Source organism: Oryctolagus cuniculus, chromosome 9 (genome assembly GCF_964237555.1).
Source record: "Oryctolagus cuniculus chromosome 9, mOryCun1.1, whole genome shotgun sequence".
In the NCBI taxonomy this organism is placed as follows: domain Eukaryota; kingdom Metazoa; phylum Chordata; class Mammalia; order Lagomorpha; family Leporidae; genus Oryctolagus; species Oryctolagus cuniculus.
The window spans coordinates 77186466-77202925 of record NC_091440.1 but is presented as its reverse complement, the minus strand read 5'-3'; the positions used below and the strand labels follow the sequence as shown (position 1 = coordinate 77202925).

Here is a 16460-nt window from a genome sequence, read left to right as displayed (position 1 = left end):
ATTTTGCTATTTATTATTCAGGAAAGAATTATATTGTTTGAAATGAAAAGGGCTCTGCCTTCCATGAGAAACTACCCAGCTTCTGCATCCTTTTACCTGTCCTTCATGGGTAGGCGACAGGGGGAAGAGACGAACAAGAACGTCAACCTGTGAATGTAACCAGGACAATAAAACAAAGGCAGTACGGGAAATTTTTATGGCATAGATGTGTGCTATGTAAACACGAACTTTACAACATAATTATCCTCCTGCCCTGTCACTGTGGCTCTGTCCTTGAACGACTTCTTTCTCTGCCCCATTCACTCCTTCTCCATGAACTCAGCCACTTGTAAGACTCATCCACCTGCTTGCACTCTGTGTGTGGGTTCCCAAGCTTCCGGCCAGCATCCCAGCCCTCACCAATCAATTCCCATTGATTCTACCTCCTTCAATTCACTCCTTTGCAGCCCCACATCCTCCCTATCATTTACCTGGATTCCTACAGCCTCCCTCACCCTTGGTTACATATTCATGCTATTGTTCTCAGCAGTTGCTGCTTCTTGGAGGTCAGAACCCATTATCTTCATCATCACTGTACCTCGAACGCTGGCATGGTGTCGGGCACTCAGTCATTTCTTACTAAGTCAGTAAAATCCATTATCTACAGCCCTAAGTTGCAGTCCCATGTCCCAACTGCCTATGTGGTAATTTATATACTTAATAAGCAACTAGTGGGCAACTACTACACTTCAGGCTCTGTGCTGGACATGAAAAAGACTGTTTAATGACCGAAACAGACACACAAGAGGTATGTGTGTGTGTATGTTAATTCTCTGCCTGCGGCGCCGGCATCCCATAAGGGCGCCGGATTCTGTCCTGGTTGCTCCTCTTCCAGTCCAGCTCTCTGCTGTGGCCCGGGAAGGCAGTGGAGGATGGCCCAAGTGCTTGGGCCCTGCACCCGCATGGGAGACCAGGAGGAAGCACCTGGCTCCTGGCTTTGGATCGGCACAGCACCAGCTGTCTCTCTCTCTCTCACTGTCTAACTCTATCTGTCAAATAAATTTAAAAAAAAAGGGGGGGGGGAGGGGGAGACAACATTCGCTTCATCTTCCCACACTGCATAAGTTTTTTGAGAATAGGGACCTCTTACTTCTGCTTTCAGCAACAAATAGTAACAGTCTAAATATATGTTTAATAAATGAATATGTGAAAGTAACACGTGGCACCAAATTCATCTGTGCATGGTGCCAGGACCTGTTAGCCCAAGATAGTGCTTATCTCACACTCACAGGCTGCATAGGACTTCTTTTTCCTTATCTCAACTTAGACCCACCTTGCAGGCATGGCAGCACTACAATGACAACACTACCCTAGCTTGTTCCTTTCCTTTCCATCTGCTTTTTAAATTCAGCAGCTACTGAAGAGTTCTATATTCAGGCTGCTGTCCTGGCTTCACAGGACAAAAAAGGCTAATGCACTGGTGAGTGCTGAGGCCTCTCTCCCTGCCCCATGAAGCTGCAGGTATGTCTTGTACAGGCAGGGCTTCCCTTTGCTGCAATAGCCAACCCAAGATAAGGCCTAACCCTGCTCCTCCATGGTGGCTGTCCTCAGGCCAAGCCTTCCTGCTGGGGTTAGAGATGTATTTTCATCTTATTTCTACTGCCTTAAAAAAAAATCCTTGGAAATTCTCGGGGATGCTGCTCAAATCCATTTAGTGTTTCAGAGCATCCAGATGATTAGAACCAGAGCCCAGTACAAAACCATGTTGTAGCCCCACAGATCTGCTCCAAAATGCATATGGTCCTGAGCACTTTAGAGGGTGGGCGGGCTCCAACAGGAGGCCCATAGTACATTGCCTTGTAAACTGCAAAGCACGAAATGAATGTCAGTTGTGATGATTCTATATGATTTACCATAGTCCACTATAAATAATAGTGTTGTGTCCTATTTTCCCACTGACTGTAGCTCCTACTGACCTGAGTGCTGATATGGGCTGTCAGGCTCCGAAGGACTTCCTGGGGAGTGGGGGTAGCTGGCGGTGCATGGGGACTGCAGGAACACATGGCTGGGCGAGGGAGGGGGCGCAGAGCACGGAGGCTGCTGGAAGGAGTCAGGGTAGGTGGCGTTGTGTGGCATGAGCGGCTCGCTGTGCAGGGAGGCGCTGCGGAACTTGGCCAGCAGGCTGAGCTGGGGGTTATATTCACTGTGCCGTGGCACCAGCACCGGAGGCAGCACTAGGAGCAGAAGGAACAAGCGAGTGAGATGCAACGCGGCTCATCGGCACAGAACAGAGGGCACAGTCTGTTTTCATCTGTTCACTTCCTGACGACCAACCTTTCTTTCCTCTGGGAACTATCCCTCCACAGTTCTTTGTGAAACTGTCCAGGAAGGTCCCATCTCTATATCAAAAGCAAGAGTATTGACTTGAGCTCAACCAACAGGCCCTCTCCTGGCCACGTGTTTCTACAGCAGAATGCCACAATTCCTGAAGAAGTTCGAAAAGGCTCCTTGCAACTCTCCAAGACTGCCCATCCATTCCCACCTTGCAAATGACCAGGCTGTCCTAAGCATGGCCTTCTGAAAACCTGATTGCTTTCATCTTCCTTTAATTCTGCCAATAGCCTTTTTTTTTTAATGTAAAATTGGTTTATGCTGCTCGCAATGAAACCGTAAGTGATGCCCAGAATGTCTTCCCTTCAGAGGCCATGCTGAATTATTTAGATGGGTAGCCTCAATTTCAGGCTCAGCAGTGCTGCTGGAATAAAAACAGTCTGTTGGTTCTTATCGGAAATATTTAAAGGTGAGTCATAAAAAGTTATTAAGTAAAATACAAATGGTGAATAATAATAAAATGAGCAAGTCAAAGATAAGCAGTGATAAGAACAGCTGTAAATTAAGCTTGTTCCTTTTACTAAGTTCTTCCTGTCTCCCATTCTTTGAGAACAACGTATCTCTGATCTTGACCTTATGTAAAATGTAGGAATGAATTCATATTCTTAAAGCAAGCTTCGTCTGAGCATTCTCAGTGCCCAGTGACTTCTGAAGTGTGCAATGCCCAGCCTGCAGGGCGTACCCCACAGGGGTTGCTGAAGTGCCTGCTGTGACCAACATAACTCCAGACAGAGAAGCTGAGAAAACAGAGCAGGGAACTTCAGCAAAGAAATATCAGAAGAAACTCCTAGAGCTAAAAAAAGGATCTAGGTTTTCAGATGGAAAAGAACCACAGAGCACAGAGGTCAATGAATGAAAACAGATCCAGACCTCTTCCTGCCATCTCGCAATTCCAACTGTGAAGGATAAATGGAAGATCTGAGAAGTTCCCAGAGGAGCATTTCAAAGTCACCTACCAAGAACTGAGGACCAACTTCCCACCCCAGCCTGGCCGCTAGAAGGCAGCTGACCAATGCTCTTCTGAGGATAAACCAACTCTTACCCCCACATTTCACAACAGAAACCAGCCATGTAGCCAAGAACTAATGTAAACTGTCAACTAAATATAAATATCAAGGATCGAGGTGAGGAAGGAGGAGGATGGTGATAAAAATAGTTAAGGCTTCATTTTTATGTGAGAGTCAATGAAATTATCCAAAGGTGACCAGTTTGGAAATGTATGTATAAGCATACTCTCTAGGGTCACCTCCAGAATTTTTAGCGATCATGGATGGAAACAGCCTAAGAACTAAGCAAGAAATAGTTCAAAAAAAGTTGTTTCTAGGAATGAACCGGGGGGTTCTAGCTTCTGATGATACTACTGATTCATTCCTGCGTGCAACTATTGATAAACACTCACAAAATTTGTTCTAAAGCGTCTCTTAAAAAATTAAAATCTGAGTCAGTGTTGTGGTGCAGTGGGTAAAGCTGCCACCTGTGACACTAACATCCTGTATCAGAGCACTGGTTACAGTCACAGCTGCTCTGCTTCCAATCAAGCTCCCTGCTAATGCACCTACGAAAGCAGCAGAAGATGGCCCAAGTACTTGGGCCCCTGTCACCCACATAGGAGACCTGGATGAAATTCCTGGCTCCTGGCTTCAACCTGGTCCATGCCTGGCAGATGGTGGCATTTGGGGGTGAACCAGTGGATGAAGCATGTGTCCTCTTTCTCTCTCTTTCATCCCTTCTCCTTCTCTCTCATTCTGCCTTTAAGTAAGGTGAAAACAAATTCCGAAAGGTTTACAGAATAAAAACATTAACCACAGAGTCTACAATTTGCCTTTTAACATAACACATTCATCTTTTTTTTAACAAGCAATGATTTTCAGTGCTAAGGGCAAGAAATAAATTCAAATGGATAAATAAAGGTTTTAAACTAAAACCTTGGGGCCGTAGCTTTGGCGTAGTAGGTAAAGCTGTTGTCAGCAGTGCCGGCATCCCATATGGGCACTGATTCAAATCCTGGCTGCACTACTTCTGGTCCAGCTTTCTGCGATGGCCTGGGAATGTAGCAGAAGATGGCCCAAGTGTTTGGGTCCCTGAACCTGCATGGGAGACCCAGAAGAAGCTCCTGGCTTCTAGCTCCTGGCTTCGAATTGGCCCAGCTCTGGCCATTGCAGCCATTTGTGAAGTGAACCAGTGGATGGAAGATATCTTTCTCTTCTCTCTCTGCCCCTGCCTCTCTGTAACTCTGCCTTTCAAATAAATAAATAAATATTAAAAAACAACAACAACAAAAACCTTAAACCCCTACAGATTATGGTGGCAGAGAAAACAATTATTTCTTTGCCTTCACAAGCTAGTATTTATATACAGTATCTCCTGACATCCAAAGCGACATGGTGACATGCCATCCCATTGCCTTTAAGGTACTGCATAACTGTGAAGGAATAAAAACACGACTTTGGTTGTGCCTAGTCTGAAGTGAGAGTCTGCCATCATGAGAGACATACGCTGCCTTTCTCAACGACACTTGCTCATCACAATGCCAGCGATATTCAAACACACACTGTTTTGTGGTGAAGGATTGGAATAACCTCTCTGGCTTATACATCTACAGTGTATTCCTAACCTGGCCCATCCCTGGCATAATGCCACACTGCCTCCTGCATACAGAGACCTCTATTTCTTCATGGCCTGCAGATCTGAAGCACCAAGAGGAAAGAAAGGATACATTGTTCTCTATCATGAAAAATATCTTAAGACTATATTTTTTACCATTTGAGTAAACCAAAGACAGTGAATGAAAGAAAACTGATGGTATCACTCTGGTCCTTGTTCTACCTCACTGTCACAGACGCCTTAGATTTGCTTGGATCGTATTTTTAAATACTTTCCTTTGAAACTCAGCTAACCCTGGTGACTAAATTTTGTTTCCACATCTCGACTGCAGCTTTTAAATATAATTTAAAATTGTGACCGCCACCTTTTAAATATAATTGTGCCTTAGAACCAGGAGATATGGTCCTTCCTCTGATATCAAAATCTATGGATGCTGAAGTTCCTTCTATAAAATGGCATAGCATTTGCATATAACCTGTGCATATCCTCTGTACACTTTAAACCATCTCTAGATTACTCATAATGCCTAACAGTATGAACCATGAATACTATGAACATAGCTGTTACACTGCATTCTTAAGGGAAAAGATAAGAACATTCTGTTCATTTTCAGTATAGATGCAATTAAAAAATATTTTCAATATGCAGCTGATTCAGTCTGCAGATGAGGAACCTATGGCCATTGGCAGCTGACTGCAGCCTGCTATCTTTACATCTCAGTGCTACACAGCGGGAAACAACGGGAGTTACAGGGGCATATGGGGATGCAGAGCCAAACTGAACAACACTTCCGCCCTTTTTTCAAAAGTCGTGGTTTGGATGTACACACTCAGGGTCCCTTATCTGAAATGCTTTGGATCAGAAGTGTTTCAGACTTTGAAGTTTTTCAAATTTGGGAATATCTGCATAGATTTTACCAGTTAAGCATCCCTAATTCGAAAATGTAAAATCAAAAATGCTCCAATATCCAAAACTTTGTGAGCACTTGCTCAGGTCTCAGAGCATTTCAGATTCAGAACTTTGAACTAGGAACGCTTGATCTTTAGTGTGCATATTTTATGCACAAAGGAATTGGCACACCTGGAAGAACCTCCAGCTTCACAGAGAAAACCATCCTGGAACACATTTTTCCCAGCTTCTACTAGAGCTGTGCCAGGACAGGTGTGGTCTGAGAACTGTAGACACCTGACCAATGGCTGGGGCCCAGTCTGTGAAGAGATTCGTACTGAAACAGCAACTGTTCACAAAATTTTACAACAGTTTAACAGGGTAATTTTATATATGTTTAAATAAGTAATTTCAAAACTTGTATTTTTTGTGTTTTTAGTATTTTGTTTATTAATTTATTTATCTGAATTGTAAAGTTATTCATTTGAAGGACTGGAAATTTAAGAAATAAAATCTAGCTTGACAGTTGCATAAGCACTGAAATAGGCTAGGTAAGTGGATGTGTAAATGAACAAATCAGAACGCAGCATTCAGTGTACTTAAACTAAAAGGTCAAAAAATGAGAGCTTTCACAGGCAAAACTTGGTTACAGTTCACGATTTCATTGTTCTAAAAATATTTACTTTGAGCATGACTAGCTAAATAGATATAAAATATATTTCTTCTACAAAAATTGTGGTTAGGATTTTTAAAATCTGTGTTGTTTAAATATTACCTTAAATTAATGTAATCTTTATCCATCTTTCATTCTATAAATTCAAACCAAAAACATGACAACAGGAAATCTATCTGTCATACATAAAGCAGTAAGACCAAAATGTCCTAAAAGGATATTGCATAATTTAAAAAACCAAAATATCAAACAGTTCTTTAAAATTTAGTTTTTGAGTGTTCAAAAGGAAAACCAGATATATTTTATAAGACACTTGTTACAATTTGTTACATCTTACAAGTACAATATTCAGGAAGGGAGAAATGATTTCTTAATGAACATCTTTCCATTTGGGTGTGTTTTGGAAGCTTAATATAACTCAATTCTTTGAGACAGAAAAGGGAATCAAACCGTTTTTGTCCTAACTCATACTTCAAGTATGCAGAGTCCAAAGCGAATCAGGAAGGGAAAAATGCAAAGATCTTCACAATTTAGGAAAAATGCATCAGATCTGCCCAGAAGGTGGGGCCTCCTAATCATTCCCACACAGGGCCTCAGCCTCTGGATGGAGGGGTTATGAGACGCACCCCCACACAAGCATCTGTTCTGACAGCAAGCTTTGCAGGTCTGACAAGTCACCTGGCCAAGGCTGACACGGGCTGGGTGTGAATCACTCATTACACTGCTCTAAAGGAAACTGAACCCTTGAACCATTACCTGGAGAACACCAGGGTACTTAGTCGGACACGGGCAATTTCTCTGAGCTAATGTGTCGGATGTGTCAGCCCTCTGGTTTCCTGGAATGGGGCAAATGGCCAACCAAAAAGAGAAGGTACCAATAAAATCTGTATTCCTGCCTGAAATGCAACAGAAACACTGAATCTAAAGAGAATTGCAGTAAAACTATGGAGCCAGTGTGAGGGAATGAAGATAAACACCAATCTTTACAAGGGAGATGGGGTGGAATATGTGTGTGTGTGAAGGGTTTTAGATGGTACTTCCCCATATATAAAACCATTTAAGAACAGCTGTCAATCTTGCCCCAAACCCTGTTGCTTTCAGTCCTGGAATGACGCACAGCAAATCTTTAATTGGCTGTTATAAGCCCCAGAAGAGAGATTTCCCATTTACCTGAACTTGGGGAAAGTGACAGCCAAAAATCCTTCTTTAGTTTAGTTCAAGACAGTTCAGTTCAGTTCAGTTGTGTGGGGGTGAGGGGGGGTGGGGAGGATATGTTTATTTTTTTCTTTTTTTTAACAGCTAATCATTATTAAGGCTATTTTAAGACTATTTCAAGGCTCCAAGAACAAGGAAAATATATAATGACTCATCCCATTAAAATAAACCTTCATCTTTCAAGATCTCACAAAGCTTACATGTATATTGAAATGAAAATATCTTCCTTCTATATTTTTCTGACTACAATATTTTGGATTACTTCCTCAAAGCTGAATCTCTGAATCAATCAATCTCTCTCTCTTTCTCTCTCTCTCTCTCTCTCTCTCGGGGCCCCAGCACTCTCCCCATCTATGTGGAGATCTTCACCTTGAACACAAACCTGAACAAGACGACGTACCTGGCGTCTCTACCCGGCGATAGTGGTAAGGGTTGATGCACACCTCCTTCTGCTTGGAGCCAAATGGGAACTCACAGCACTCCAGCGGCTTCAACTCATGGTGGGACTGGAGATCCGGCCAGCGCCACACTCGGCAATAAATGACGTGGGGCAGACCCTTGCGGTGGGACACCTGCAGCCGCCCGTCCAGAGACCGGGGGATGGTGACGCACTTGCTGGGCTGCCCGGGACAGCTGAGCGCCCTCTCCAGCTCGTCCATGGCGCCTTTCTTCTTCTTTAATTTCTTCACTAGAGAGTCTACTGCCTTCTCCGCCCACTTCTCCTCTTCATCTCCCTGCTTCCAGCCGAGCAGTCTCTTCACTGCGGGGCTGGTGAAGGAGAAGAGGGAGCTGATGGGGGTGCTGGAGTGCATAAGAGGGGTCCTCGGGGTGCAGCACACACAGAAACCAGACCCGGCCCTTTACAGCCTGCAAGGCCAGGGGGCAGTCGGCGGCAGGTGACTCTCCCGAGGTGTCATGCCTCGCCTGCTGGGAGCAGTTGTGGCCGATTCCAGGTGGGAAGTGTGCTGACTGCCCCCTGAACCGCTGATCGGGCTGCCAACCCTGAAAGACAAGACAAGACATCAGGGCCACTTCCAACAAAGGTTACCAACAGATGGAAGGAAGAAAACACTCTTCAAACGTTTTAACTTGCAAACCCTCGGTCACCTTTGACTCTGCCCTCTCCTTTATTTCCTATACCCGGGCCTCCGTCATTCTGACTTACAACGTCTTGACACATCTGTCCCTGTCTCTCCATTTCCAGGGACATCGCAGGCCGTGCGCACTTCCCCCCTCACCTGGTAACTGCGACCCCTCTGTTGTAGCTTCTCACCTTCTCCTCTCTGGCAGTTTGAACCCATCTTCTGCCAGAAACGCCTCTTACGACATCATCTTCCTTTTGAAAAAATGGCACATGCACAGCAGTGGGGTGACCACAGCTCACAATAACGAATGTCCTGCCGCATGAAGAACTGGAGAGAGGAGCTGGCAGGCTCCACACACAAAGAAAGACAAGGAGATGGAATGGCTGCTTGCCTGATCTGATCCATTTATGCTCTGTGCAGGTACTGAAATATTGCACTGGATCCCAAAGGTACAAGTGTTAATCAAACATTTTTACAAAGTAAAAAGGAATTGTGTGGCTTCTTGGTTTTTCAAGGGTAAACTCCTCTGCCTGGGTTTCTAGGGCCCACGTAACCTTCCCTTGACAAACTCAGTCCTCTTTATCACTTTCAGGGTAATGCATTTCCACTGTGGAAGATACACACATGCCAGCGAAAAGCAGGAACATTAGGAATGCTAATAATCTCACCACTCAGGGACAGCCCTCTTAACAAATATTCATAGGACGGTGGTTCTCAAAGGGTGCCCCAAGGATCCCTGGGAGTCCCTGAGACACTCCCTGGGCAGGGGGCAGGGGTGGAGCTCTAGGGTCCTTTCTTGAATTACACAGCTGTGTGGGCTAAATCTTCTTCATGTACTTCAGCCATAACAACAGATTGTATGCTGCAGTGGAGATGAGAAGCCAAATGCCATCTATTAAACCAGGTACTGAAGAGATTTGCAAAAATATGAAAAAACGACAGTCTAGTCTAAAAGTCTTTTTTTAAAAAAAATAGGGCTTTTAAATAAAAATATGCTTATGTTAATTTGTAAAGGGTGTATTATTTTTAATGAATCCATAAATTTTAATCTCTCAGTTTTAATTCCAAAAATGATCCAAATTGATAGGTAAAGCCTCCATACACACAGGTTCTTTGCAGTTCTCAAGACTTTTATTTTTTTAATTTTAAAAACTTATTTATTTTAAAGGCAGAGTCAGGGACAGAGAAAGACAGACAAATATCATCCACCTACTGATTCACTTCCCAAATGAATACAAGATCCAGGGCTGGTTGAGGCTGAAGCCAGCTGCCAAGTAGTTGAACCATCACCTGCTGTCTCCCACTGTGCACATTAGCAGGAAGCTGAAGTTGAGAGCTGAGCCAGTTCACAAACCCAGGCACTCTGGTACGGGATGTGGGCATTGGAAGTGATGTCCTAACTGCTGCCCCAAACATCTGTCCCCTCCATGATTTTTAAAATTGGAAGGGGTCCCAAGACCAAAAACTTTGAGAACTACTTTTCTAGAAGTCATACACAGTCAAATATACAAGTGTGTACACCAGAAAGGTACTCTTGTCCATTTGCTATTTTGCATTTCAGGGCAAATTTGTTATTTGCCTTCGTTTTTCAGAGACATTCTTTCCCAGTTATTCAATGGTCCTATTTAAATGTCCTGAGGCAGAAAAGCGTTTCCCTGTCTATGTAACAGCTGGCTTAAACAAAACCTTCTCCTTCCAGATTTGAGAAACCATCTACCTCATTAATGTTTCAAGTGGCTGTTGGTAACATTCTGGAGCAAGCTGACTCATTTTAGTATCTTGGAATCAATCTAGTTCATAATCTCCAACAATTGCTTGTTTAATACGCATTAAGTATATTTTTCTCCTTGGCTTCACCAAAGAGGGAAAGCTTTACTTTTTTGAATGCAATTATGTAAACTTCTTTTGAACAAAGGTGCTATATAAACCCTTGCTATGGTGACTATCAGGCACCTCATCTGAGAGGGTGGCAGGCTGGTTACACAAGAACTGATGACATTTAGTGAGCATAAAGCCACCCATCAGTTTCTTCCCCGTATGGATTTTATTTAGGCTTGTGCAGAGGTAAACTGTGATGAAAAGGAGAGTTGAGGGCTCAGCGCTGTTCTTTGTCACTTGGCAGTTTGACTTACACTCGGTTTTGTTTGGAAAGGTTGGTTTTGTGGCTTAACAATCGCAAATTTATAAAGTATAGTTAAGTCACTGTTTCAAGATCTGTTTACGCAATCCAGACAGGCTGCCTGAAAGCAACGGTGGAAAGAGGTCAGGAGGTCTGGGGAGGAGAAGTAGCAAAATGCAGAGGAACTGGGACCCCAAAAGAACTGTGGATTCTGCTTAGTTTTACACGGGATTTGTTGTTAGTAAATTGTGTCATAAATCTTTAAGCTGAAGTCAGTGGTAGAGAAAAGACTTTTTATAAAAATGTTCAGCAGAGTTAAACTAAATATATTTTTAAAAGATTTTTTGCTCCATGAAACAGCTAACAGTTTCCTAAATTATGTTTGATTTGAATCTGTGGGTTCCTCTCTACAAATGGCATGCAAAATCAATTTATTGGAATGGAATACAAAGCAAAATCCTAGACAGACTATATGGCAGGGCACCTAAAAAGGAAACAGTACAGTAGTATGTAAAATAAGTTCATTAAAACTTTTCATTCACAGCCAAGACACTCTGGGGGGAAAAAAAACCTAAATGAAAGATCTCCACGAGTGAGATCCCAGTGGAAAGAATAGGTCATCAAAGAAGGAGGTACCTTTCTCTGAAGGGAGGAGAGAACTTCCACTTTGACCATGGCCTTGTCTAAAAATGATCAGAGTCAGTGAACCCAGGGGGCTTCCATAGCCTTGGCAGCTCATGACAAGAGCCTAGGGTGATTACTGAGGCCATAAACAAGAGTGTCAATTTGTTAAGTCAACAACAGGAGTCACTGTGCACTTACTCCTCATGTAGGATCTCTGTCCTTAGTGTGCTGTACATTGAGATTTAATGCTATAACTAGTACTCAAACAGTATTTTTCACTTTATGTTTCTGTGTGGGAGCAAACTGTTGAAATCTTGACTTAATCTATGCTAAACTGATCTTCTGTATATAAAGAGAATCGAAAATGAATCTTGACATGAATGGAAGGGGAGAGGGAGTGGATAAGGGGAGGGTTGCGGGTTGGAGGGACGTTATGGGGGGGAAGTCATTGTAATCAATATTCTGTACTTTGCAAATTTATATTCATTAAATTTTAGTTAAAAAAAAAACTTTTCATTCACAGGTAGGAATTCTGTGTGTGTGTGTGTGTGTGTGTGTGTGTATGTGCTCGTGCATGGTCACTTGAGCTGTGTCTACGGTTACAATGCAAAATACAGTTGTTATTATGGTGTACAATCATCCAAGTTTGGGGGTGGGCATTTAGCCTGCTAGTGGAGATGCCCATATCTCACTTCAGAGTATCTGGGTTCAATACCCGGCTCTGGTTCCCGAGTCCAGCCTCCTGCTAATGCAGACTCTGGGAGGCAGCAGTTATGACTCAAGTGATTTAGTTCCTGTCTCCTACATGGGAGACCCAGAATGAGGTCCCAGCTCCCAGCTTCAGCCCCAGCCCAGACCTAACCATTGCTGGCATTCGGGGAGTGCATCAGGGGATAGGAGGACCCTCTCTCTTTCTCTGCCTCTCAAATGAATAAAATTTTCCTAAACGTTTGAAAAGCACTACTCCTACTCCATACCGCTCAACTTTCAGGGCATCCGCCTTCTTTGTCCCTTGGGGAGACTCCAACTAGTCTAGATCTAGAGTCTGAAAAGCCTGGCTCTCTGAGATCTGATCTCACTGCCGCACTGCGGTCATTGCAGGAGCCTCACAGTGGCTCCAAAACCATGACTTTATTGCTGCAAGACCTGCTCCCGTCCCAGTAAACAGAGGCCTCTGCACTGAGGGAGACCCTGGAGAGCCACATTTAGAATCTCAGATGATAAACACCAAATTCATCACAGTGGACTCCGGGTAGGGAAGGAAGAGAATAGAAAATATCAGAAACTAAAACGTAACGGGCGAGCATGTGGGTGTTCATGATATAATGTCCTATATTTGTGTGCATGTTTGATGTGTTTTAATAGAGAATTAAGTGTCAAAAATTAATTAAACCTGGAATCTCACTAACACACAAGTTCTTGTCTAAGCCAGTGGTTTGTATTCCTCTAGGCAGCGCAGTTTAGGGCGCATAAAAGCTTTTCCATCTTCATTCCTATCATGTCTTGGCTATCAGAGGAACAAAGCTCCTTTCCCAGGTTCTCTCCAGGGGCCAGGGGCATCCACAGTGCAGGTGCTCCTCTGCCTATGGGTGTTCCAACGTGTCAGCCTGGCTCAGAAATTCTTCCCACCATCAGAAAATGTAAATGCAAATTGACTCTAGGAGCTCTCCTACCATGATTAAAATACAGCACTCTCAGAGGGGCATCATTAAAAAAAACAGGTCAGGGGGCAATTCTTATAGCCTATAGAGTTACTTCATTCATATAAAGTAGAAAAAAACAAAATAAGCAATAAATGAAGCACCATGGAAAGATGCATGGAGTGGGGCATTTATAAACAGACATGTAACTAGGTAATGGTAATTCTTACAAAATAGAACAAGACCTGAGGCAGAGGGACACAAGGGGTGGCCTGTGAACAAGAGGTCTTAGCTCAACCCGGGGGGTTCTAGAAAGATTCCTGAGAAGAGAACTCAGATGCACTTAGAAGGATTTAAATCACAGTTCAAAAAGCAATTGACTTGGGTTGGATAATTTCCTAAGGTTTTTTTTTTTTTTTTTTGCATATCTCTGTCCTTACTTTTGCAAGAGAATTGTAACCCTCAGTCACAGATCAACTGTATGCTCTTAGGCAAGTTTTGTGGTCTCTCTGGACCCCAGGATTTCTCCATTTGCCAATCAAGGTGGGACTCAGCGTTCTAGGGAGGGTCTGGGTGATGGTTCTATGATTCTGTGGTTGCTGGCTGGATGTTTCACAAGAGACCACAGGACTCCACGCTGGTGATGCTACACTGCCTGCTCCAGGGTAGACTGAGACGGAGACCTTCACTCCTCACCCTTACCGCCCATTGCATAGGGCAGGACAAAAGCAAACCTTAATTTCCACAGCCACCACTGATACATACAAATGTCACCAATACAAAACAGTTCCCACTTTGCTCTCCAGATGTCCCTCTCTTTTCAGTATTATCTTTACTACCACAAAGGAGTAAGAGTGAAAGGTACACACGGTGTTCCTGTGTTGGAGATGACTTGTCGGTGCTTCACCCAGCGTCCGGAACCCCCGGAAGTCTGCAAACGCCTTCTGGTGACCATCAGAGGCCCCTTCTTGTGGCATGGAGAACGCACGCAGTGCAGGCTCACTCACGGCCAGCTTCGCACACTTGCAGCTCGAAAACAGCACCACAAAGGCTCACAATAAACTCCAACTGGATGAGCAAAACAACTTCTCAGCTTCGAGTTTTTTAAAATAAACAAGGCCACTTAAAAGAGGAGCTGTGCCGACCACATGCACACGCCATGCTTTCAGTGTGCCTAATTCCACACTAAAATGCAGTTACCCAGCTGAGCGAGATATGAGCTTTTTTATTTTTAAGTTGTCCATTTAAATCCAACTCCTGTTATCAGTTACTGAAGATGATTTCCACTCCCTTGGTCTCTTTGGAAGATTCAACTGGTGATTTTTTTTAATCCTGAAGAAAATAAAACTTAAAAAAAATACTGTTGAAGATAGATGTCAGTAAGTGCCCTGGAGTGTGCGTAAGCACAGCGCACACAGAGCCTGTGGGCAGTCCTTCCCAGGCACTGCTTGTCGTCCATGTAGCCAGGAGGCCTCCATCACGCTGCAGGCTGCACACTGCCAGGGGCTCATGCAGCCCTTTTCTGTTAGGCAAGAGCCCAACCGAAAAACAGTCACCACCATGGAACATCATTGTGTCATTCTGTGCTGTTTGCTTTCAATTTTTCATACTCGCTGACTTTGACCCGGTGATTCATGGCCATCATTAAGTACAAGGATCCTTCCAAAAGTTTGTGGGGAGGCAGGCATTTAGCTTACCAGCAAGATGTCAATTAAGATGCCCATGTCCCATACTGGAGTGGTTGGGTTCAATTCTTGGCTCGTTTGTTATTCCAGCTTTCTGCTGAGGCAGACTTTGGGAAGCAACAGAGAGGGATCAAGTAATTCGGTTCCTGCCACTCACCCAGGAAAACTGGATTGATTCCTGGCTCCTGATTCCAGCCTGGCCCAGTCCCACCCAGTGCAGGCACTCAGGGAGTGAATCAGCAGATTGAGAGCTCCCTCGCTCGCTCTCTCTCTGGCTCTCTCTCTCGTTTATATGTATCTGCCTCAAATAAATAGATTTTTTAAAAGTTTCATGGAAAATGGAATTAGAAGGTAAGCGTTTTTTGATGCAAAAATGTTTGAAATTCTTGCATATGAAGGGTCTTCAAAAAGTTGATGAAAAATTCATAATGTAAAAAAACTATGCATGGATTTAAAAAATTTTGCACCAAAATAAACTTTTTTTTAATTCCATTTTTTCAGATTTTTAAACACTCTTCCAAACCTCAGTATTCTCTCTATAAAATGGTTTACTAACCAAATTTAGGATTTGAATACATTTACCGAAGGAACATGTTACCTCCCCTCAAGGATTGTTGTTTTCTTAACTATTTTTACATCACTTTTTGTGAACCAGTAATTGATATAGCAGGAACAGGTGTTTTCAAAGTACAAAAAACAGATTTGAAAGAACATCTAGAAATGGTGGTTATCACCACTGACACACATATATAGCTTGTCTCATTACTGTATACACTTTAAAAGAAGCTGAATTTTACACATGCACACACACAATTTGATGAGTTTAAATTTGTCTCCACTTCAACCTCCTTGTCATTCTCACCCGTTTCCAGTAAGTGCTGTAATGTGTCACTGGTTACCTCATGCATGTACCAGGGTAGTGTCATGCCGCTGCACAACACAGAAAGGACTTTGTGATTTCTCATTCTAGGAGGTGGCTTTTCCAGCTGCCTGTATGCAGAGGTCCCTGACATCTGTGAAAGGACAGTCCCAGTACTCTGGGGGCCTACACAGCATCTGACTGCAGGCTGGAGCACAGCCCACAGCACCAAAGAAATCGACAGAGGGCTGGCAGTTCAGAGTGCAGGCTCCATTCCAGGAGCCATGGAAGGATCCGGGGCATCAGCAGATCTCTGAGTTGTCTGCTCATTTTGGGTAACTGTGCAAATATATTTTCTCACAGGCAGACAGCCCAAAGGCACTTTGTTTTCAAATTCTCCAAAGATCCTATGTTCCCTAAGACTGAACAACAACAACAACAAAAAACTACTGAATGAGAAGACAGTCAAAGAAGAGAAAGTTAGAGAGGGAAGTGGAGGAAGCTGAAAGAACAGCTGGCTGCTGTGACGAACAGGTGCTGGGGATGACTGTTTAAAGAAGGCTGAGGTCAGTGGAGATAACACCGGAGAGGGGAGAAAGGCTCAGGCTGTTCTCATGATGTGCACACTTTCAATCACAGCCACAGCTTGATAGGGTTAAAAGTCCATTTCATGGACCAGCGCTGTGGCATAGTGGGCT

General features: G+C 43.6%; 1 protein-coding gene across 4 annotated transcripts in view; it reads right to left on the bottom strand.

Moving 5' to 3' along the window:
- Positions 1–16460, bottom strand: part of SMAD9 (SMAD family member 9) — a 74069-nt gene that overhangs the window by 25718 nt on the left and 31891 nt on the right. For 2 of the 4 annotated variants that reach the window (XM_051831791.2, XM_051831792.2), the window contains exons 2-4: positions 14088–15010; positions 8151–8752; positions 1956–2213 (exon numbers count right to left, since the gene is read on the bottom strand). In XM_051831791.2, the coding sequence (XP_051687751.1) occupies positions 1956–2213; positions 8151–8562 (670 nt within the window). In that variant the 5' untranslated portion in view covers positions 8563–8752; positions 14088–15010. The remainder of the gene's footprint in view (positions 1–1955; positions 2214–8150; positions 8753–14087; positions 15011–16460) is intronic. The other 2 variants (XM_017350172.3, XM_051831793.2) reach the window with 1 other exon arrangement.